The sequence below is a fragment of the Xyrauchen texanus genome, chromosome 8, assembly GCF_025860055.1.
Source record: "Xyrauchen texanus isolate HMW12.3.18 chromosome 8, RBS_HiC_50CHRs, whole genome shotgun sequence".
In the NCBI taxonomy this organism is placed as follows: Eukaryota; Metazoa; Chordata; class Actinopteri; order Cypriniformes; family Catostomidae; genus Xyrauchen; species Xyrauchen texanus.
This window is the reverse complement of record NC_068283.1, coordinates 10,941,293-10,966,596: the sequence shown is the minus strand read 5'-3', so window position 1 is coordinate 10,966,596 and position 25,304 is coordinate 10,941,293. Positions and strand designations below refer to the sequence as shown.

The 25,304-nt window shown below is 37.4% G+C and overlaps 1 protein-coding gene across 1 annotated transcript in view; it reads right to left on the bottom strand.

Moving 5' to 3' along the window:
• Nucleotides 1–7,792: 7,792 nt before the first annotated feature.
• tbcd (tubulin folding cofactor D) overlaps nt 7,793–25,304 on the bottom strand; it is a 77,303-nt gene continuing 59,791 nt past the window's right edge. Inside the window, 8 exon segments of the mRNA XM_052131798.1 lie at nt 7,793–9,396; nt 13,338–14,167; nt 16,747–16,825; nt 19,089–19,207; nt 19,390–19,477; nt 21,261–21,353; nt 21,555–21,632; nt 23,774–23,891. Coding sequence (XP_051987758.1) covers nt 14,153–14,167; nt 16,747–16,825; nt 19,089–19,207; nt 19,390–19,477; nt 21,261–21,353; nt 21,555–21,632; nt 23,774–23,891 — 590 coding nt within the window. The 3' untranslated portion in view covers nt 7,793–9,396; nt 13,338–14,152.

Sequence of the window (25,304 nt, the reverse complement as noted above, 5' to 3'; positions counted from 1 at the left end):
TAAAGTAGTAAAGCTGGATGGAATAGATACAAGTATCAGGATGCCAAAGCACTTAATTGAATAAAGCTGTCGAGTAGAAAACTCATACTGACATAGCTGACCAGCTAGTCACAGAACTCTGAAATATTGGAGAAAAAACAGCAGGCAGGCCTGTTATATCCTTAACAAGACAATCCTAACTATAGTTTGTAAATTCAAATGGGTTTTATGTGGTGGAAAAACTTCCTTGCCTAATTTTTCTTGAAGCAAAAGCTTTACCACCTGGAGCTTTCTTTCAGTGATTTATGGGTAAAACAATTAAACTAATGACATCTGAAGAGTGTGATGTCATTAATTTTGACTGATAATTTTTATCTTTCAAATGGAAGTCTACGGAACCATTTCTAACTAAATAAGGAGAACAAAATGTAAATGGTATGTACCAATTTTTGTCATAAAAGTTGCAGTATAAGGTCAGCCTTGTCAAAGGAAATTTTATGGAGTGCTGCAAAATGAATCAGACAAGCTGTACGAGCATATGTGACTTACATTTGACATACAATCAGGGTTTGTGCTTGACCCTAGAGTAACTAATTCCCTTGGTCCAGCTGTGCCTGAAATCCAGAAGGACCCAGGGTCGGCAAACAGGCCCAGAGTGTGAGAAGTCCTGTCACTGACCCTTCTTGGCCCAGTTAAGGCCTCCCTGTACATGTTTGGATTGGCTCAGCCAGATCCAAGGGAACAACCGTTAATCTACACAAGAACATCTTTTTAATTATCAGTGAATTCTGAAGGAATTGCATAATGAGATCCAAATGAAGAGTGCGGGCAGGAGAAGGTACAAGGGAGAAAGGAGATACAGCTCTGTGGCTGAGACTGACCCCTGGCTGACCCAGCACATGTACGCCTCCAGAAGACTGGCTCCAGGCTGAGTGGGTTACTGTGAGCTGGGAACAAGATCCAGAATAACATTGACTAATAGAATCACATGGGCCCTAACTACATTATCTAACGCCCCCTCCACTAGAGACCATCTCTGTATGATGCAGTGCGCTGATCTGGATTGAAGAGACCTTTGACATCACATTGATTTGGCCACAGGATCTTCATGTGAATGCAGTGGTATAAAAATCCAAAAGTCTGACCTTAGATACCTGTTGCTGGTTGAGAGACAAAAGGAGTAATTCTATAGCTCTCTGTAGCAGACATAACACAGCACACTGTCAAATCCACATACAACATAATACCAGAGCCGCCTCATTCATCTTCATTGGATGTGTCGGAATCACAATTATGATGCATGGCATTCCGTCTGTGCTCCTAGTCCCAAGATGCAGGGGAAGTCTAGACAAATACTGTAGATAGAGTGAACTTACCATGAAAGCGACTTCACTGCAACTTAGACAAACACCACAAAAGCAAAGTACAACATCCTTCTATTATGTGCATCTGATGGAGGACAACACCTCTCAGTTCCTCTGTGGACCACCCTGAAAGATGGACTGACCATTGTTTCTGATTGCACAGTGCTGGCATTAGGCCAGAGCAAACTAGTCCTCGTCCCTCCACAGGATGCAATGCAGTAGTATGGCTATACTGCTACTCAGCCAGGTACCAAAGGTTCATCCGGCAGCCGTTAGCCCAGCGAGAAGCAGACGCTAGAAGTGGGTGGGAAGATCATGAAGGCTATCATTGCACTCTCAATAAGGCTCAACATACACCAGAGGACAAGCAGAGTAGACCAGGGTCAGGGCAGCAATGGCCCCATCACCAGTTGGCTGCTCTTTCAAAAATGATCTCATTCTGGACAAGAGCCAAACTCAGGCCTTGAATCCCGAGCCATCCCTATGAGGTCACAAACCAAAACACTGCCCCCTGAAACCCTGTCAAGCCAAATGCTATCACCAAAGAAGTCGAGCATTGACGGAAACCCGTGGTCATATTTCATACATGATGAAGATATGTTTGGCAAAGGAAAACACTATTTGAGAAAAAGTTCTGAGAAGACACAAACAACATTCGTAATCTCAATTACAGGATGAGGCTGGTCATTCTGAGCATTTTTGGCTCTGCAGGAAGCCAAGAGAGGTCTGCTACTTTCAGGTTGAATCTGGACTCCAGATCCATGTTATGTGGTCCGTTGAGCCAGCAATTCAAGAACAGTAAATTAAAAAATAAGAGAACAGCATAAAATTATACACTCGATGCTCAACAAACTAACAACATCTAAAGTCAAGTAAACACGTTAAATGGTGTTACTTCATTGGGTTAAAATGAATGGTTTAAGCAAAACAGTTGACCAGGTAGATTTTAGCCCATTACCTGATTACGCAAGTAGCATATAAAACCTTTACCGCCTTTTTATATGGTAAGTTTTCTCTTTCAGGTCAACAACAGTCATTCACTTCACTGTTTGTATCACTCCGAAACAACCAAGGGGGACCCAGACAAAAAGTGAATCTATGTTTTCCCTTGTGGCGCGACCAAATGCATGTCACATCAACATCGTGGGAAACCTGGGTTCAGATACTGTGTTAAAACCAGGAAGTAATCGCGTTCACATAAAAGTTTTGTCCGCAATTCTTAGATTGCACTTTTCTCTCTAACATAAAATGTTTACTCCACTGATGGTTAGGATAAGGTTTGGTTTGAGGTGTACAGTTTATGAAGTATGTGCAGCTGAAAATAACTTGCCTCACAACTCTATTTTGGCACCCCTCCGTGGACATTTCACCCTAAAAATGGAGCTCACGCGTGCTCATTCGCCCAACAACACTCACCGCTTTGGCCACTGGGGGTAGTGTTTCACATTTTGTTAAACACAGACCGATTTTAGCTAAAGAAAAGTCAACCTACTGTTTTACTATGAGAACAGTCTGTTTGTGTACTCGTGTAAAGTATGTTTTGGGCCTTACTCCTCATGGAACATCAGATCGTGACAGAGACACACAGCCTCTTGTAAGAGGAATCTGGTAATACTTCTCTAGGTAGAGAGAGAGTGATAGGGAAATGAGAATCTAATTGGGGGCTGTCTTCTTTATCACAAGCATGTCCACAGGCACAGACCTATGGCTTAATAAGAACAGAGAAATGGGAAGTAACAGTATTTATAGACCAGCAGAAGACCAGTAGCTAATCTAATTTAATGCGATAAGATAGAACTCATGAGCTAAAATGCAAACAAAAATATTACTATGAATGAACTGATAATGGCAGTGTTGTTACGAAATGAGGCATACTGACTGTGAAATAAACTGTATTGTGTATCTGAAATGTCAGTTAACTTGAAAATTCATGGATAGTTTTAGATTTATATATATACATACACTGCCGTTCAAAAGTTTTGAAACACTTTTGAAACACATTTGAAGATGTATGCTTAAATGTTTGAAATTAGTTTTGATGACTTGGACCGAATAATAAAGAAAATAAGCTAATAAGTGCATTGATGGGAATTCATTCAATACTGTTTGAAAAGTATCTCAGTGTGAAACCTCAAGAAGTTGGTTGAGAAAATGCCAAGGGTGCATTTCTGCAAATTCTAGGCAAAGGGTGACTACTTTGAAGATGCTAAAATATAACACAGTTTTGATTTATTTTGGAATTATTTTCAGTCACAACACAATTCCTATAGTTCCATTTCTGTTTTTCCATAGTTTTGATGACTTTACTATTATCCTTAAATGTGAAAAATAATAATAATAAAGAATGAGTAACTGACCCTGAACTTTTGACAGGTAGTGTATATCAAAATTAAGATTTTAGGTTAAAATTCATATGAATGTATAAAAGAAAGTTTATTTTTTAGGTGCTGTGACCACTGGTCACACATTTTAAACAACTTTTCTCTCTTCACTGGTTTTAGATTTACATTTAGATTCTATTCATGTTAATGCACAAGGTAACATAAACTAACAATGGAGAATGATTTGTAAAGCATTTATTAATTGAGCTTACTCTACGCCTGCGTCATACGCCGGAACTCAACTCTCCCGTTAACTCGTGGGCGGCTGTTACCGGAAGCCAGTGATTATAGTTTATAAAGTTGTAAATATGAATATTTTTCTTACAAAAACACATCGCTTAGCTTCAGAAGGCCTTTATTAACCCCCTGGAGCCGTATGGATAACTTTTTTGATGGATGGATGTGCTTTTTTGGGGTTCAAAATCTAAGGTACCATTCACTCACTTTAAAAAGCTTGGAAGAGCCAGGGTATGTTTTTATATAACTCCGACTGTGTTTGGCTGAAAGAAGAAAATCATATACACCTAGGATGGCTTGAGGGTGAGTAAATTATGGGATAATTTTTGTGTGAACCAACCCTTTAACTCTTCTAAGTTCGACATCATCAGCCACTTATCAGTAACCAAGTGTGACCTCCCAGTCAATTAGCAACATAGGCATACATTTGCACATGCTATTGTATATAAAAATGGCCTGCCCATTAACCCGCATTCTAGCCGCGATCCAGAATCCTCCGTTCACAAATTACTATAATTCCTAACAACAAATTTATGAGGCGGTGAGCACATGCCTCGCAAACTGATCATTAAGACCTTTTGGAAAGATATAAGGATTGTGGTTTCCTGGTGAATGACCGCATCAGCTGTCAAAATGATAATCATAGCATCTCTAGCTATTTCTACTGTAATCATATAATTACAATATATCTGCTATTTCAATCATACAATTACATTATTTGCCTATTTTCTCAGTAAGATACCCTTTCTTGAGCCTCTATATTTTTCAAAAATGAAATATCTGTGAAAGTCCAAAGATGTTTATCTAGGAGAGAGCCACGTGTTTGCCATTTGAATCTCTGCTTTGACAAATGTTGAGTTGGCTTCCTAGTTGCAAGTAGAGGCCGCTAGCCTAATATATGATAACATGATGATGAACCGGCAAGGACTTATATACATATATATATTTTCTTACAGAGTGTGAGAGCAAAACATTTCCTGTAGATCCTTGTTCCACCACACACAGAATGAGATCTAAAAACATGATTCTTTTTGAAACAGAAAGCCCTATCTCAAAACAAACATTGGCTCATTAGTTTTTATAACAGCAGCGTTGTGAAATCACAGTTCTCTCACAGTTGTCGCAGCTAGTTTTTCATGTTTTTGAAAACGTATCTCTTTAAAAAGAGGTTCCTTTGTCTGTATGAGATAAAATTGTTTTCTCTTTTTACTGGCCTTTTGGAAAGTTCATTAGTGGAGACAGCTGGCATGTTTTATCAAATAGATGAGCTATACTAAGGCAATACTTTGATACTGTAAGCATTTTCTAAAATATCACACATTTTGGATCTGCATTTTTTTAACATTGTAGCAGAATGGGCAGTTCCTCTCTAAAATATGTTTGATAGGCCACACCCACTTAGGATTGTGTTAAGTCATTGGCATCCTATCACTGCATCTCTGCAGAGTTTATTATGGCAGTTACGTGCCACCTCGGTAGGTGTCTTTGTTGGATGACCGCCCCTTCTGTAATTCCGTTCGTGCGTCCATGCTACAGCGCCCTTTCATGAGTATATTGCATGTTTTCATTGAGTGCCTTCACAGAGCATATTCACAAAGTTTTGTTGGAGGCAGCTTGTAGCATGGCTTTTGTTGGAGGCAGCACTGAGCATGGCTGACTGCTGCCTTCCAGCCTGCTTCTGCCAATTGAGTTTTTTGGCTGATGAACTAATGACTGCGTCTCCTTATTCTGGTTGTGTGTTTCCCGACAAACTGATGACCGCATTCCCGGTGAATATAATCTGCAATAGCAGCAATAGTGAAGCAGCAATAGTAAAGCAGCAATAGGGTCTCAGGGCTTAATTTTTGATACTGCTGTTTTATTTGTATTTTGTTTTGCTGTTGTTTTTTTTGTTTTGTTTATTTGATTGCAGTGTAGCCTTGCCCTTCATATTCAAACAATAATATTTGGGGGTTGACAAACAAGCTAAAACCGCTACTGGTGCCCAGAGTTCTGTTATATTACTGGGTAAACAGTGTTTTCATTGTTTCCGATTCTGTTGTTAATTTGAGTCTTTGTGTTTGTTTCAGGAGCTGAAGGTCCCAGAGAAGGGAGGATAGCCATTTCCCCATTTTTGGTGGTGGTCTCCCCTTCACAGAGTGCTGTGTTGCTACATTCACCATTGTGTGTGTGTATGTGTGAGTGATGCAGTGCAATTGAGGGTTATGTGTATCGTATTTTAGAGGGATCACTAAGGCTTTGGCTAGCCTGCCCACTACTGGTAAGCCTCAGCTCTATGCATTTAAATGTTTTTTTTTTTTTCTTTTGGATGTATTTATTAATAATAATAAAAAATTGACACATAAGAACAGTTTATCTGTCCTGGAGCCTGTATCTGACATTTCTCAATCAATTGATTGTGTACTAATTGTCTTTTTAAATTGACTTTCTTACACATTGCAGAAGTTTTCTATTTCTGTTTTTTAAGAGATTCAAGAAAGTAACATAATTTTGTATCCACATCTCTTGCCCTGCTTATTGGAAACTTGAAACTGTGTGCCTTTTTGAGTGGGGTTATTTCCCTGTGTATGTTACAGTGTTTGCACAGTGAGGAAAGTCAATCTACAAATGGTTTATTTGTAGTTGTCTCTGCATATTAAGCACTGACATTTTTTTTAGCTTTCATTAGCACCATGGTCCATAATTAAAGACCCTCCACAGCTTCTCCCTATTAAATCCTGGTCATTATAACACAATTATATCCAACCAGTCTTTGCCAGTCAGGCACTAATGAGCTCAGGGTGTAATTTATCTCCCATCAGGTGTTAGAAGCTCCAGGATTGAATGGTGTAGTTCCACCTGTGTATAATTAAACACCCCATTTATTTATCACAATTTTATAAAGGGCCCCACATACACAGTTACCTAGGGCTGCTTCCAGCAGGGCTGAATTTATGACTCACTGACCAAGCCTTCCGTTGAATGACATACATATGATGCGGTTCTTATTAAGAACTGCTGAAATAAACAAAGCAAATAAAAAATTTATGTTCTATGTGGAAACCATCATTTGGGTATGTACATGAAAATCATTATGCATGCAAGCTACACAAACCAGAAACATTTGGTAAAGAGAAATGCAGCCCATTATGTTTACGCTAATTGTTTATGCTAATTGCTTACCAGTAGAGGTAGGCAATATAATGTATGTGCAACAGTTCTACTATACCGTCCATACAGCATCATAACTATGGGATCATATATTAAAAAAATGACAAAGCTGAAAACTATCATTTATTCTCCAAACTGTGTTGTAGACAGCTTGATTAATTATAATGGAGTGATTTTGTTCTCACACATATTGCTTTACTTTTAACACATTTATTTTATATAAAAATTAAAATTTTTTTGATGATCCAGTGAATTTAATCAAAATAAATGTAAGGGTGGTATATAATCAAATTTATTTTCCTATAATGCTCAAACCAGCCCGTCTGGCAGCACGGGTCTAAGAGCAGTTTGAAATGCACCTTATTTTCCATATTCTCAACAGTATTGTACAGTAATAACAAAATAAAATAAAACAAAATTTATATTCAAATGAAGCTAAATGACCCACAGATGTGTTCATTTTGAAAGTTTTTAAAATAATTACCATGTTTTTTTTTTTTTTTTCAACTTTTGAGGAAATAATGTCCCAAAATCATCATGTTTTTCAACACACTGACACACGAAAAACTAATATATATCTACATCTATATCTATATCTATATCTATATCTATATTTATTTCCAGGAAAAATTATTATATTGACACTTTTACTGTGATTCTAAAATTTCTTATACCCTGAGATAAGATTTTTGTCATAACCCCCCCTACTTGTCTACTTGTATGACAGCAGGGTGTGTCTAAAAACATAAATGAATATATGGAGAAGATATTTAATTAGACATGCTTTTCTTGTCCTGGACAAGATACCTTAGAAGAACATTAACATGGCCTCTTCCTGGAATTATAGTTTAGAGACACACGCTGCGAACGCTCCACCCAACAAGAGGACACATTGTTCTTTCCAAAAGGATGACTGAATGAAAATAGATAATAATCAAAATCACAAGGTCTGGATGAACAGAGTAGAAGAGATATGTGTCTTTGGCTACACGTATTTCCACATATAGTGCTGAGATGAAAGCAGTTTTTCATCTGTACATATACCGAACTCTCAGAGCTGCATTCAAAATGAAACATAACACATGCAATGCACTTATTCTTATGAAGAGAACGATCAAGTTGACATACCTCATATATCCTGCTGTATACATTTGGTTTCTTCTTCCATCCATATGTGGAGCAAAACTTACAATGCGATACAAAGGTGTGATAAGCTTGTACCATGTTTACAATGGTGCATAAATGAATTAAAGAAAACTTGGTTAATGGATCAAAATACGAGAATTGCTATGATATTTTTGTGGTTGTTTGCTTGCTATTTGTCTGTTTCTAAAAGAGAAATAGTCACTAGGGGACTACTATGGCATTAAAAATTACATCCATGTGTGGGAAAGGATAAGACCATTTATATTTGTCAATCTCAAAATGGATTGGGCATAGCGACTTGACGTGGTTACATGGCAGGATATGGAAACATGGTGAAACAAAGCTCAGGTGAAAAGATGGCATGGAGCATGAGACCAGGGGGGAGCCTGTGGGCGGTGGAGCCATGAGAGGCTCCAGGGGTGGAGTCATGGAAGGCAGAGCTGTGAGAGGCTCGAGGGGCAAAACCATGGAGAACTGGATACCCGGAGAGTAGCTGAAGACTCGAAGGGCCAGAGTGGAGCCGAGGCAGGGAGGACCAATGCGGTGCCATTATCTCAGCAACCATGACGTGGGACTCAGACTTGGCGTGGCCATGACGTGGGACTCGGGCTTGGCGCTGCCATGACGTGGGACTCGGGCTTGGCGCGGCCATGACGCGGGACTCGGGCTTGGCGCGGCCATGACGCGGGACTCGGGCTTGGCACGGCCATGACGCGGGACTCGGGCTTGGCACGGCCATGATGTGGGACTCGGGCTTGGCGCGGCCATGACGTGGGACTAGGGCTTGGCGCGGCCATGTCGTGGGACTCGGGCTTGGCGCGGCCATGACGCGGGACTCGGGCTTGGCGCGGCCATGACGTGGGACTCCAGCTCGACATCGGCCTCACCCACAGTGAACGTGGAACCAATTATCTGCAGGGCAAAGTCGATATACTGAGCCAGATTTAGGGGACTGCAACCGCCAGGCATCAGGGAAGAGATTGGCTCATTCAATCCCACACGGAAAATGTTCTTGAGGGCGACTTCACTAAAGTCCACCCGGCAGCGCAGAAGTCCTCCACATAATTTTCCACGGATCGATTCCCCTGTTGAAAACGAAGAAGCTGGATTGCTGGGTTCATTTTGGTCGGTCAGGTTTTCTGTAACGCAGTCGAAGAGACAATTATGTGTGATGAACCCAAGTGCAGTTTTACATACAAACGTGATATCCAAAAAAACATAATTATATATGTGCACAAAACTAAATATGAACTTGACTAAACGTGACTTGAACTAAACATACAACTAGACTTGACTTGACATTACATTACATGACTTGACTATGAACTTGGCATAAACAATAACTTGATGTTACACAAAAAAAAAAAAAAACAATACCTGACCATGGACAAAGGCAAACATGAAGCTTAAATACATGGACAAGGGAGAAACATGACAATGATAACCAATGACAAGACAGAACTGATAACAAGGTAACTAGACAATTAACCAAATTAAACAAGACACATGAACATGAAGGAAACATGAATCACATGACCAGGGGACCACATGACAAGGAAACAGGAACAAACATGGCATGGAACGAAACACATACAACTAGCACTGTTGTTAACATCACATTGGAGAATGCATTTGAGCGGACATGTACTCCACCTGATGATCCATGTTTTCCAGCATGATTTGAGAATGTTCCAAAAGCATCTTGAGTGGAAATCTGATCTTTTGTACAAAGAAGTTAATATGGCCAATGTCACAAATGTGCTTACATTTGATAATTGTCATAGAAATTTAGCAGAATCCTAAACATTTATTTTTCATTTTAGGTCATTGATGTTTCTTTGTTTTAAATCTTTCAAACACCCAAAACTTTGTGTATTTCCAAGTTTAAATTATATTTTGATTCCCAGATTTTCTGTGTGGTCTCAGACTTTCAGACCTCTCTGAATTTCAGTGAAGAAATGCAAGATCTTCTACTCCTGAGAAAGTGTTTTTTATCCACTGTGCATTTATATGCAACTTGAATCTAAGCTAGTAAAGTTCCCTCTTGTCAAGACAGTGGGTTTATAGCTTGTACTTTATTAAATCACTATTAACAGAGAGCCATAATCTCAGAATGGTGTAGATCGCTATGGGCGGCACCTAATTCAATAACAAACAGCAAAGGGGAAAGTAGAAAATGCCCTGCCGCAAAATCCCAGCACTGCTGAGTGGATGAGAACCAAACCCCCCCCCCCAGCCTCTTTAAAAGGCCTCCATTGTACAGGAATCATTGCCATGGCTACAGTCGGGCAACTGTAAGCCTTTTAGAATTATTAGCATTCTCCCTGACTATCGGCACTGTAGCAGATCCCCTCGGTATTCAAGCAACCCACCCAGATAAAAACACAGGTCTTTGAATTACTAAAAGAACTTTCCATCTCTCCCCCAAAATTAATTAAATTTGAATTACGAAAGGTTGGAGGGAATGAGAAGTTGAAACCTCATACCATCACAACACCCAGAGATTGTGTAAGGTGTATGGATACCGCCATATGGACTGCGGTGCTGGCTTTGCACAGCCATCATGGAAGAAACTTCAGATAAAAACTCAGCAGTGCTTAAAACCATAGTTTAACCGTGATAAAGTGAGAAGTGATAAACTTCCTTCCATGCATAGGGATGTTCACACTGACAGCAGTTGGACACAACAAAGTGAATAGAAATCATTCATTTTCAATGAGAGATTGACAGTAACATGGGTGACAGTAATATTTGGAGATGTGACAGTTGAAAGGAGCTCAATTTAAGGAAATGAGCAGTGATGCTGTGACTGCCAATGGGAGTGCAGGCAGTGAAGTTCACGTGACTCGCTGCCAGATACAGTTGAATAAAATGTCAAACAGCAAAACAAATCTGTGATCTCCAGCGATTGACTAAGCCAGTTAAATATATGTTTTTTGTCATGACAAGAATCAAGGACATTTTGACAGATGGTTTCTATTTCTGCATTGCACTGTAATAGAAACTGACTAATAAAATAGTTGTTTTTTTTCACCACAAAAACCAACCTGGTCTTAGAATTACAGCACTATACCAACATTTTGGAGAAATAATTTTTATGTGGCTCGTTGTACATTTTGTTCCAGTTTTCTGGTGAAATGAACACTAGAGGTGCTACAACAACAACCACTTTTATTTTCTTTCACAAATCTCAAGTTGAACGGCAGATTATTAGTTAATAAACACGTTTCATCTTATGACATATAAACATTTTACTATAGTTCATGACCAAATACATTTACAAGCTTGTTCAATTGCAATCAAAACATGCAGTAGCTCAGCTGATAGAGTGTTGCACATACGATGCAAAGGACCGGGGTATGAGTCCTGAAGAGCACAAAAGTTGACAAGTGAGCCGGAAGTGTCATAAAAGCATCACAAAATGACGTGGTCCCTTCAGTAATTTTCACGTCACATTTTTGTTTTATTATAAAACTGTCAATTAGGTTTAGGTTAAGGAGGTAGGTTTTGTTGAAAACCTCATCAAATTGGAAGAAAATGTATACCGTTTTTAGCACCACACAGTGGACATTTTACCCCAGAACTGCTTCAATAAGTGTATGGAACCATGTAATTTTTACATTTTGTTTTGTATCAAATTTGCAACGTGATAAAGAAGCAATAATCTTTTATGTAAATCTGAGTTTTTGTCTTAACCAGCCACAAGTGCAACAAGCGACAGGACATTGTGTTGGTCAGTTGGTTTATATTTTTGCCTCATAGCCCACAGTAAATGTCATCGGACCAAAAACCCACCCCACATAGCAATTCACTAATGAAATAAGTTCTGATTGGCTGTGATTGTGTTGCATAGTGGATTATTTTCGCAATGGACAGACAGACGTTACTTGGGATATTGTCACGTCGCAACTGTTTAGGTGTTCGTTGTATCCAGGACACTGTCCCTCTATGACAAAGAACATGGTGTTCCTTTATTTCAGGAGTACAGGCTGTTTTAGCAACAAAGGCACTTTGCAACAGATTATGGTGACTCCCTGTGTAGGAGACCTTTCAGAAAACTTAATCAGCTTTGCTGATATTTGGAATGCCATTACAAAAATGTCTTTGTTTATTATATGAAAACCCTATATGTGTTTTTTCCTGGACCTATAATTAAATGCATTTATTTATTAATCTTACAATTCCTGATCAATTTCTGCATTTTGATTCCAGCAAGCTTAACTAGATCTTAGACACAACAAGGGCACTCTGTGAGATACAATCATAATACCCCAACCAGATTAATAGTAAAAAAGTTCTGTCATTCCTCACTCCTTGTTGTTCCACACCAGAATGCTGTCATTTTTTTCTATGGAACACAAAATGAGATTTTTTGAAGAATCTTCATGCATGTCTTTTTAATACAACCACAAGTACTTAGTGATCATGACTGTAAAGCTCAGAAATAAAAAAAAAAAACACCTGGCACGCTATATTCAAATGCAAAAGCAATGTAAAAGTAGAATAAAATGTATTATAAAATACATCAGCTTTTATTGTTCACAGAAAATCTCCTCTGATGCAGCTCTCAAATTACTCTCTCTCTCCATGAGTGTATTTCAAAAATATATTTTAGACAAATTTTTTATATTTATATTAATATACTAATGTCAATAATGATGCAGCAGTGCAGAAAACATTGGAGCAATTGTATAAAATATGTAAAGACTCTATGGATCAGAATTTCTCTAAAAAAATAACAATTAGAATAATAAAAAAAAACTACATAAATAAAATATTAATGTCAATCATGTTAATTAATTCAAATATGACTTAATTTCATAATCATGCCATATTATATAATATTTAAAAATATATATTTTAATGTCAACATTAAATATTTATATTAAAATATTAATTTCAATAATGACACAGTCTCTGAATGGATGTGCAGAAAACACTGGAGCACTTGAATAAAATATGTAAAGATCAAACTTTCTGTTCCAAAATTATAATAAAATAAAATTAAATAAATAAATAAAGAGAGACTAGCCACTTGAATACATGCCATCAGAGAAAACCAGGACTGATATGACCTTACCAAGTGAAGTCTGTCCTCTGCCAGGGCTTCCTCCCCTGTAAATGTTACCGCTTTCCCTGGAGTATAATGAGGCAGATTAGATTGAGTTTCATTGCTAAGTTGCTTGACTGGAAAGCTGTTGTGTTGGCTGTGAGACGGAGGGGAACGGAGTGGAAGAACTAATTGTTTGAGGGTGTGAGAAATGGATGTAATCTAACAATAGGTCCCTGTGCTCTTATGTTCCCTCAAAAAAAAAAAAAAAAAAAATACCAATTTGAAGGGGTGAGTCAAAAGCACATTTTCTTAAGAGAAAAAGCTGGGGAATGCTGAGATAATGTTTATTCCATTGAAGCTGAACACAGAAACCCCACCTTCTATGCCACTAAAATAAATGTATGCTGTGCATATGCTTGATTAAACATTAAATGTATTAATTAAAATGTTGTCAATAACTAGCAATTACCCTGTACAACTAAGAGTAGAGATGCAGTTTTTGTTAAACATGTGTTAAGCAGTTTATGACCACGATTAGACCTGATATTAACATCTGTTTCGGATCCACGTGGATATCAGTTTACAGTATACATGTGTAAAAGGGGTCTGATTTGTTTTGTGTAAAACACACCCTATTATTTACAGTATGTTTCAGCCTGCATTCATCAATAGTTCTCTAAATTTACTAATTCAATTGCACAAGCTTTCCTTAAGATTTTAATGATGGCTGGTCATGTGGTATTAGCTGAACAACATTATCTGACAGCAGTGAAGAAATATGGTGACGTCTGGTGGCCTGCAGAGCCGCCCAGGTGCTTTTGTCCAGGTAAGAATGAATGGAACTATTGGGGTGAACTCTGAAACAGACAAATGAGACAGAACAAACAGAAGACATGACAAATGCGCTAAAACCAATATAAAGGCCTATTCACAAAACTATTCAGCTCCAAAGGGATTCATAAGATATTGGCGTTTTGGTCATGTACTTGGAATTAGCTTGTACGCTATAGATATTGCTAGTCTCAGAGTACAGGTAATTACATGATAAAAGCTTTTGTTTTAGTTTCATTCCAAAAGATATACTGGATACACATTACATTTTTATATTTGCTCTGAAATATTTTAAGGGTTAGGCCAATTAGATTCAAGATATTCATTCATGAAATCACCTGATTAGTTATGTTATATTAGCTATATATATAAATTAGGGCTGTTGATTTGTTGTGTTAATTCAGTGTGATTATATAAATATATATATATATATAATGCAATTAATCATGTCTCTAAAGAATTTTCCTAATATCTGAGCATTTCAAGCTTAAAATATTGTAGTGTACACAAACCTCAACTTTTTGTATTGGCTAATCACTGCTTTAATCATCTGCCATAATAATGTAAAGTATTTTAATTATCAGAAATATATACAGTTGCTATCAAAATCACCCCCAAGACAGTAAGGATTTACAAAGGTAAGTTTTTCTAATGACCCAGTATATATATAAGTTGAGTGACACATTCAAAGTCTTTTGCTCATGAGACACGCAATTATATATCGGTCTATTTGAAGCTTTTGCTCATGAGACACGTGTACAAATTCCAATAGAGAAGTGTCCGAAGCCTGATAACACTTACCTGAAACATTTTATGGTATTAAGGATAAAGGATGCTCCACAAATGATTGGATTTGTGGTTGAATATTTTTTACATAACATTTGGGGAGATAATTAATAATTTTTTATTTTAAAATTTGGGTAAACTGAAATCTTTGTTCTCAAAATCACTCAAATGTGTATTAAAAATGTACTTTGACTGTTAATGAGGATTTGGTTGATGTGTTTTAATTCACATTATGAGAATGTATTGCTGGTCTGGGGGGGTTTAATAATTTTGATTGCAAATGCATATACACCACTGGTCAAAAGATGTAAACACTTGACTAGAATGTTTCTCATGATCTTATAAATCTTTTGATTTGAAAGCGTATGCTTAAATGTTTGAAATTAGTTTTGTATGGATGACTTTGGATGACTTGGACCAAATAATTAAGAAAAGCAGCCACTAAGTGCCCAGCATATAGATGGGAACTCCTTCAATACTGTTCAATACTAAAAAAAAAACATCTCAGGGTGATACCTCAGGAAGTTGGTTGAGAAAATGTCAAGAGTACATTTCTGCAAATTCTAGGCAAAGGGCGACTACTTTGAAGATGCTAAAATATAACACAGTTTTGATTTATTTTGCATTTTGCATAACATAATTCCCATATATGTTATTCCATAGTTTTGATTACTTTATTATTATTATTCTAAAATGTTAAAAAAATATAATAATTATAATAAAGAATGAGTGTTTCAAAACTTTTGACTGGTATGTATATATATATATATATATAATTGTTTAGTCATTATAGATTGAATAATTTTTATTTGGGGGCTGTATTCAGAAAATATCGATGTATGTGATTAGACATGATTAATTTGATGAATTAATCGACATATCATGTACTTAATTAAATACAAAATTTGAATCGATAGGCAGCCCTAATATAGATTATTATAGTTTATAATCAGGACATGTTTTCACTAAATGAACTTAAGGAAGAATTATATTTCTCATTTAATTTGTATAAATATACAACACAGTAGTAAACAGCAATACCACCAACATATTTTTTTAAATATATTTTAATAAATGAAAAATGCCATACAGGGGCGCATTAACATTTTTGAGTGATGACCACTGATCTATAATATTTCTATATCAGTAGTGATGATGCAAACAAGTAGTTGAATCAGAGTTTTGGATTTATACATTGGACTGATTCACAAAACTGAATCTAACGCAATGTTTACTATTTAAAGGGGTCACGATGATGCCTTTTTTATCATTTTAATATGTTCCTTGAGGTTAATTTATAATATGAGTAAACTCTTTTGTGCAAAAAACAAACAAAATCATATATTTGTAAACCATGATCATTTTCCACCCTCATTCTGACCCTCTGTCAGACACTTACAACGACCTCTTATATTGTGTCAAAAGATCAAGGAAAATGTATTTCCTCATTTCACGATCCCCTTAAGTTTAAACATTGACGATATGAAAAGAAATGTGGATAATGTATTAGATTTTAGACAATCTGCATCAGACTCAGTGTAAACAGGCCTAAAAAGACATTTTGGACTTTATAATGCAATTCAAAAATGACTTCATATTAAAGAAAAGGGCATCTTAATCACAGATAGAGAAATCATCTTTTCAGCTGAAATCTCATGGTTTCTGGTTCTGATTAGTAAAGCTGAACATGCACTAATGCATCCAAACACTTTATCCACCCACCATCGGATGAGTAATGACAGAAGCAGCATCTGGATTTCAGATGATGAATGACTCACACAGTATTCTTTCCCACAAACCACTTCTCCTTATGTGTTACCTTGGATATGAGTGTCAGCCTTGGCAGTCCCAGCCAATCACAGAGCTGATTCCTGTTTGTCCGCACTGTGGCAATGTCACTTTCCCCTAGAGAAAAAACAAAACCATAAAAGCTCATTGGTAGCTCATGCTCAACAGTGTAAGAGAGTTTCGGACCAACTGATGAAATTGTCACTTGCCATATAGGGCCAATGTTGCGTTGTCACTACTTTTTGTGAAGTACATATACATATATGTGAATTTTTTATTTGTCTCACAAACATAAACATTTAAAAATAGTTAGAAATAGGCTGATAATAGGTTTAACCAATATTTTTAACCGATATTTACACTTTTTCACTTAATGGATTTTCGGTTCTTTAACCTCATGTGACACCGTGACCACATTGTATTTTGACTTCGCTATACGCAATATTACGCTGTATTCTATACGCATAATTTCAATACGCTGTATGCAAAATTTCAACTCAATACTGTTCACAACTCTCTACACTGTCATTTAAGGGTTAAACTTTTGCCGCCCTGAGTCATGTGACACAACAGCATGACTTTGATTTCCATGAAGCGCTTCTACGTGCGTAGCACCAACAAAAGTGCTACGCACTTTTAACGTTTTTTAATTGATCCCTGTTTGGGTGTAAAGAGTAGCGCCTCTAGATTTGTTTGATATGCCACTTTAAAAAATGTATTAATTTATCAAATTTTTCATTTTTTGCTGATATACATGATGTCCACATATGTGGAAAATGGGACATTATTCACTCAAAAGTTGAAAATAAACAAACATTTATTTTAGTTTGAATAACTTTCAACATTAACACATCTGTGGGTAATTTTGCTTCATTTTAATATACATTTTGTTATATTTTATTTTGTTATCAAATGTAAAATACGGTACAATTCATTAACATTAATAAACGCATTCCTATGTTCACTGTACATTTTCACATTGACAATCAATGGGTTCATCCAAAAGCTGAAAAATGTTGCTTTCAGAGGCTTTATATTGAGTTAAAATTAAAATAAGGTGCATTTCAAACTGTTCTGGGACGAGTGCAGACAGAGAGCACACTGGATGTTAGTCATTCGCTAAATAGGGAGCAAGGGAGCATACTATAGCTTTCTATACAGCTAAGTGCATTCACTCAAAATCTGATCAAACGTTCAGTTTCAAGCTGCAGATGATGTTTGGAACACTCATCATGTTTGGCAGACATGGGACAACGGAATTTTATAATGCAAATTTGTATCTTAACATGGTTGGCAGTGACTGGATGATGCTGACCATTACTTTGAATAATAATGATTTATTCAGCTTTACAGAAATTCAGTTGTAATGTATATAACGTCTCAAAAACATGAATAACCAAAACTCCTGGAAACAAACAATTTGATAAAAAAAAAAATACTTTCTATAGCTTGGCATTATTAAAAATTTAACAACTTGGTCCCGCAGTCCACATATGTGGACATACATTTTTAGGAAAACTACAGTATTTGCTCTAGATTTTTATTTTTGCTTCTTTATTAGGTGCTACTAGTTACAAATGAAAAAGGCACATGGAAAATGCACACAGCAGTCACGCTCAGGTCTCAAGGGGTTATTTTCGGGTTTAGAGTAGGACACGAAATACTTTACATTTCAAATAATAATTAAATTTGAACAAGTGCATATTGCAACTAAAACTAGTAAAATATTCTTTGTATAATATTAGTTTTGAGTGTCTAAAGTGTCTAAAAGTAGAAATAAAACAAGAATTAAAAATCGGTTATTCATATTGGTTATCAGACACTTAAACATAAAACTGATCAATATCGTATCTGTCATCAAAAATCTATATCGGTCTATCTCTACTTTGGTAGTCTTGGATCAGCATCAGTTAGAATGGTTGAAAATTATTAAAAAATCAGCACAAACAAATGTGTTGCATTTCTTACATTTATCTAATGTTACATTTGAGCTGTTTACAGGGGTCCCACTCTTTTTGACCAATTAATAAAAAATAACAATAATAATTTAATTATTTAAATTCACACTATTTTTCTAATGGACCATTCAGACCAAACTGTAAACCAGTTCAACCGATTCATTGAAAAGAACTGACTAAAAAGAACAATTCACCCACAAAACAACATCACTTTGGCTTGAGAGGAAGTATATGTAGCTGATTAAATATTTTGTTTGCATAACAAGAAAAATTTTCACTACTTTCCCATATTTTTTTATTTTACTGTATAAAACACAATTTTACAAATCCCTGATATTTCCAGGCAAGCAATTGAAATCCTTACAGTTAAGCCCCTGTCATCTGCCCTTCATTCTCCAATAAGCCCTGTCTCAACACTCACCAATTAGTGTCTCTAAGCGAGGCCATATCATCAGCCAGCAATTGATCATCATCTATGACATCATCATAGGTCAAGAGCATCTCATACACCTGGCTGGCAGTCGTCTTTCTGATCTTCACACCCAAGAGAATAGAAAGACACAGAACAGAGTCGATGATGTCAGAATTATATCCAGGATACAAACTAAGTAGTGGCTACAGTATGTCTGGGGTGAAGTCTTATACATGTATGTTCTCCCTGCAGACTGTCGTAGACCTAATCAGCTCATGTATAGAGTCAGAGAGTGGACGCACACAACGGGGAAGGGGTGACAGAGCAACATCAGCAGCTGCACTAAGACAATCTTCCTTACATCACCCTGAAACTGCACCATTCCACAGAACCTAAGGGGAGAAGAGGAAATATCAATCTCAATGTTTTAAACCTTCTAAAATATTACATATAAACTCAACAAAAAAAGAAACATCCCTTTTTCAGGACACTGAATTTTAAAAATAATTTAGTAAAAATCCAAATAACTTTACAGATCTTTATTGTAAAGGGTTTAAACAAAGTTTTCCATGCTCGATCAATGAACCATAAACAATTAATGAACATGCACCTTTGGAACTGTCATTAAGACACTAACAGCTTACAGACGGTAGGCAATTAATGTCACAGTTATAAAAACATAGGATACTAAAGAGACCTTTCTACTGACTCTGAAAAACACCAAAAGTATGATGCCGGGGTGCCTGCTCATCTGCGTGAATGTGCCTTAGACATGATGCATGGAGGCATGAGGACTGCAGATGTGGCCAGGGCAATAAATTGCAATGTCTGTACTGTGAGACGACTAAGAAAGCACTACAGTGAGACAGGAAGAACAGCTGATTGTCCTTGCAGTGGCAAACCACGTGTAACAACACATGCACAGGATCAGGATCGGTACATCTGAATATCACACATGGAACAAGTACTGGATGTCAACAACAACTACCTGAGTTACACCAGGAATGCACAATCCCTCCATCAGTGCTCAGACTGTCCGCAATAGGCTAAGAGAGGGTGGACTGAGGGCTTGTAGGCCTGGTCTCAGGCCTCCAGTTGTAAGGCAGGTCCTTACCAGACATCACCGGCAACAAAGTTACCTATGGGCACAAATCCACCTTCACTGGACCAGACAGGATTGTCAAAAAGTGCTCTTCACTGACGAGTCACGGTTTTGTCTCACAAGGGGTGATGGTCGGACTTGCGTTTATCAATCAAAGGAATGAGCGTTTCACCATGTCCTGTACTCTGGAGCGAGATCAATTTGGAGGCGGAGGGTCCATCATGGTCTGGGGCGGTATGTCACAGCATCATCGGATTTAGCTTGTTGTCATTGCAGGCAATCTTAACGCTGTGTGTTACAGGGATGACCTCCTCCTCCTTCATGTGGTACCCTTCCTGCAGGCTCATCCTGACATGATCCTCCAGCATGACAATGCCACCAGCCATACTGCTCGTTCTGTGCGTGATTTCTGCAAGACAGAAATGTCAGTGTTCTGCCATGGCCAGCAAAGAGCCCGGATCTCAATCCCATTGAGCACGTCTAGGATCTGTTGGATCGGAGGGTGAAGGCTAGGGCCATTCCCCCCAGAAATTGTGGGGTAACATCTCACAGCAAGAAATGTAAGCGCAGCGTAGTTCTAGCGGGAAGACTAGCAGCTGTACATCATCGCACCATTAGCTGGGTAATTCCCAGCCAATCACATGTAAGCCATTGCTTTATAAGTCTGCTCAAAATCTATCACATTGCTGTTTCAGTGCGCTAACACGGCAACCTCCACCACCCCACCACCACCAGTTGAGTCCCGTCCTGCACAGGGGTAGGTTCCTCGCCCCTGCCTCCTATCTCCGGCAGGATATGACGGTTCCGAGTACAACTTTAGATGGTGCCTACGCCAAAGAGAGACATTATTTTTATGTTTTATATTCATCAAATAAATGTTATCTTAAATTTCACTCAAGTCTGCAAGTCTTCCTGATCTGATGGCAGATCTGATGCAGTCCAAGAGAAGGAGATGCACTGCAGTACTTAATGCAGCTGGTGGCCACACCAGATACTGACTGTTACTTATTATTATTTTCATAGATTAGTGTGTGTATATGTGTGCACATACAAAGTTATGGAAATGTGATAGCACTTCCACAAATATACATAACAACTTCTGCACATCTTTGGACTTCTTGATTTCCTCCTTACATAGTGACAGCATCTCTACACCAAATGGATGACTGAAACGAGAGATGATATCAGACATGCACACTTCATCTTCCTGTTTCAACACATGACTTGGCTGTGCTCATCCTCAGTTCTCTGTGTGAGTGCTCTTTGTGTATTTCTGCCATAATATCATGTCTCCTGCAGAGCTCTGGATGCTTTGTGTATCTGAGCCAAGGGAGGCAATGAAGGACACACGGCTTTCCCATGCTCACCTCTCCTCACTGCTGAAGAGTTCAAAGCAGTTGTTTGCAAGGATTTAGTCAATAATCTTCAGTAAAGGGACAGAGACCCTGTGGAGGAACAACGAGTTAAGTACCAAATCAAAATACTGTCAATCATGTAACTGAAGCTGACATCAATGAAAGTATTCACTTTAAAAGGAATAGTTCACCCAAAAATGAAAGTTCTCTCATCATTCACTCACCCTCATGGTATCACAGATGGGTTTGACTTTCTTCACCAGAACACATTTGAAGAATAATAGAACAATATCTTTGCTCAGTAGGTCCTTAAACTGCAAGTGGATGGAGATTTCTCTTTTGAAGCTCCAAAAATCACAGACAGTCAGCATAAACATCATCCATACAACTAAATTAATGTCTTCTAAAGCGAATCATAGCTTCCCGTCAGCAGCAGTATGCGTGTTCACATCATGAGAGAGCTGAATTCACGCGGTCTCTCGTGAGACGTAGTCAAGTTGGCATGTCACAGACGTAATCTCACATGAAAAACATACAGAAACAAATACAGATTTAAACCAAAACCAACAAAGCACGTGCGCCAATTCTCACATTAACACGCCAGCGCAATTACGTCACAAGCGCATACCACTGCTGAATGGAAGCAATGCTTTATAGTTAAAAAGTACTTAAATATTGATCTTTTTCACACCAAAAGCAATCGTCTTGCTTTAGAAGACATTAATTTAACCGCTGGTGTCGTTTGAATGATGTTTATGCTGACTGACTGTGATTTTTGGAGCGTCAAATATCTGATCACCATCCTCTTTCATTTTAAGGACCTACTGAGCTAAGATATATTTCGATTTTCTTTAAATGTGTTCTGCTGGAGAAAGAAAGTCATAAACACCTGAGATGGAATGAGGGTGAGTAAATTATGAGAGTAATATTGGGTGAACTATCCCTTTAATAATGTAAAACTTCAACTCCAAATTTAATTGAAACAAATACTTTCCAGGGCAGTAATGACTAATAAAGAGCTTGAAATGCATCCACATAAACCCTCACAGTAGGGCTGAACAGTATGATGGTAAAGTGCTGTAAAAAAGTAAATAGACACCATGAAAAATTTTCTCCTTGTTTAACATACATGGGCATACCGATACAGGAACTTTATTTGGACAATAATGATGGATGAAGGTGATGTCATTTAACAAATAACAATATGACTTGGAAATCTCTTATGCAAATAAAAGAGTTATAATAATTAACTTGCCTTATGTGACTCCTACATTTTGTAGCTGTTTTGTAAGCATTTTCATTCATTATTTTCAGTATGTTACATTGACTAGGAGACATTACTGTCCATTCTTCCATGCAGGGGTTGAAGGGGGTTATTTCATGAGTTCGCCAGGCAAGAAAGCAGGAGGTGAGCACAGTAAACATTAAAAACATGTTTTGGAGAAGAGAAAAAGTCCTGTCTTTGATACATACATTGCAGAATGCAATAAAAGGACTCCACTTCACGTCATCGAGGCTGTCTCGTTTAATTTTTTTTAATCATTTTTCTTTTATTGGGAATGCAAAAAAGGGCAACAATTGTATAAATGTAAGTGCATATACATAAAAGGCATTGACAATAGATACAAAAATAAGAAAAAGACAAAAAAAAAAAATTAAACGAGACCGCCTCGATGACTTATGCGGCCGACAAATGCAACCTCCTGAGGACGCAGCCTTCCAAACGAGGCATAGTCTATGAAACTACATTCATAATGGAGTTCAGCTGGACTATATACACCCTGACCTGATTACTGCCAGCCCTGTCCAATCAAACTAAATCAACACCTAAGCAGAACATTTTCAGCAACATGAAATTGGCTAAAAGGTCTCACCCAGTAGCACACTTTGCCAAGGTCGAAAGAAATTCCAGAAATGAGGGAAAAGGTGATTGAAATACATCAGTCTGGGAAGGGTTACAAAGCTATTTCAAAGGCTCTGGGACTCCAAAGAACCACAGCGAGAGCCATTATTCTCTAAACAGAGAAAACTTGGCACTGTAGTGAACCTTCACAGAAGTGGCTGACCTTCCAAAATTCCTCCAAGAGTACAGCTCTTGGATAGTCTACAGTATATAGATATCACAATTTAAAATTACTCAGATTTTAGTCATGCCCAGCCTTGCATAATTGCATCTGTGTGACATAGCCAGCTGTTGTGTGACTGTGCTGTGTTTAGCATTGCAGCTGGACCTTTCATTGCACAAGTTATCTCTGAAGACGTGTAACAGTGTGTCTCCAAACTGCTTCATTTCTGTGGCATCCTGTTGAACGCCCTTCAAGTACTCAAAGACTGAGAGGAGAAACGCACCTACAGACATACACCAAAAAAAAACAAAAAAAAAAACAATATCGGTTTACACTTTTTTAATTTATATATATATATATATATATATAAAATAAAAAAAGGGAAAACTGATATTGTTATTAAGTAAATATTGTGTAAAACAATTGTTAATTTCAGAAATTTTGTAAATACCTCATTTGCTGTCATAAAATTGCACTTAATATATCAGGGTTCCCAGATCTTTTGAAGAAAATATTTTCTATGATTTGTACATTTCCAGTTTACAGAATTTCCCAGTTGCTTTTGGTTACTGGATACATATTTTTAAACATCAAGCCACTGTTTTTGGCTCAGCAAAAAAAAATCAAACACACACACACACACACACACATATATATATATATATATATATATATATATATATATATATTACATAAATACAAATATTATACATATACACTAACAAATTGACTTAAAATGTTTTATATAAAAAGTGATTAATTTCCATGACCTTTCCAGGCTTGGAAATCACAATTCTCTAATTCCTTGATACAGTATTTTCAGGTTTCTTATAACATGATATCTATACACAGCTAGCCTGCTCTTTATTATTGATATCGGCAAAAGACATTAAACTGAATCGGCCGATGACAATTTTTCACTTTTTGGAGCTTTTGGAGCAGACCCGACTCTGTATGAGTTTAATAAGAAATCTGGTGTTAAAGATGTAGACTTGAAAACAGGGCTCTGTGAGTTCAGCTTGCACTGAATCAAGTGTGAAAACAGATTCAGTTTCAGTATGAGTCAGTGAAGTAATGGTTCTTGCTAACAGAACTTCTGAAACAGAAGGTTCCTGTAGTTTCTGAGTGAAAACAGGAAATAATCAGCAGAAAAAGCAGCACTTTCAATCAACTTCATTAGCATAATGGAATTACCCAGTGGACTGACATTTAATGCAAACTTCTCCCGTGTAGCAGTTTCACACGTGGTTGTATGTAAAGGGTCAGCTAAAGTATCATTAAGCACAGTATCAGTTCATAGTCTGCTCTGCGCTCTCATAGAGAAGCCCTGTACACTGTTCTCCATCATTCAGCAGCTACTCTGTGAGAACCGCTCATACTGTATAACCATCAAAAAAGAGAGAGACAGAGAGAGAAAAATGGCAAAACTCTGCATGGTCTAACGGAGGAGTGGTTTATATGGCCAGTTGGCAGATAAGTTGACATTTATTGTACTCAAAGCTCCTATTAAAGGTCTTTAACTTATTTTTTCTTCATCTACAAATACTGATGGCTATAATTAACACAAGCTTGAAGATAATGACCCAACAGCCACTGGAGCAGAGGCTCTGAGCCTAACACACTAGGGGTTTAATAGTGAAAGAGAATGTTGGGATGGATAGAAAATTAAGAGAAATAGTGCGTGTGAGAGAGAAAT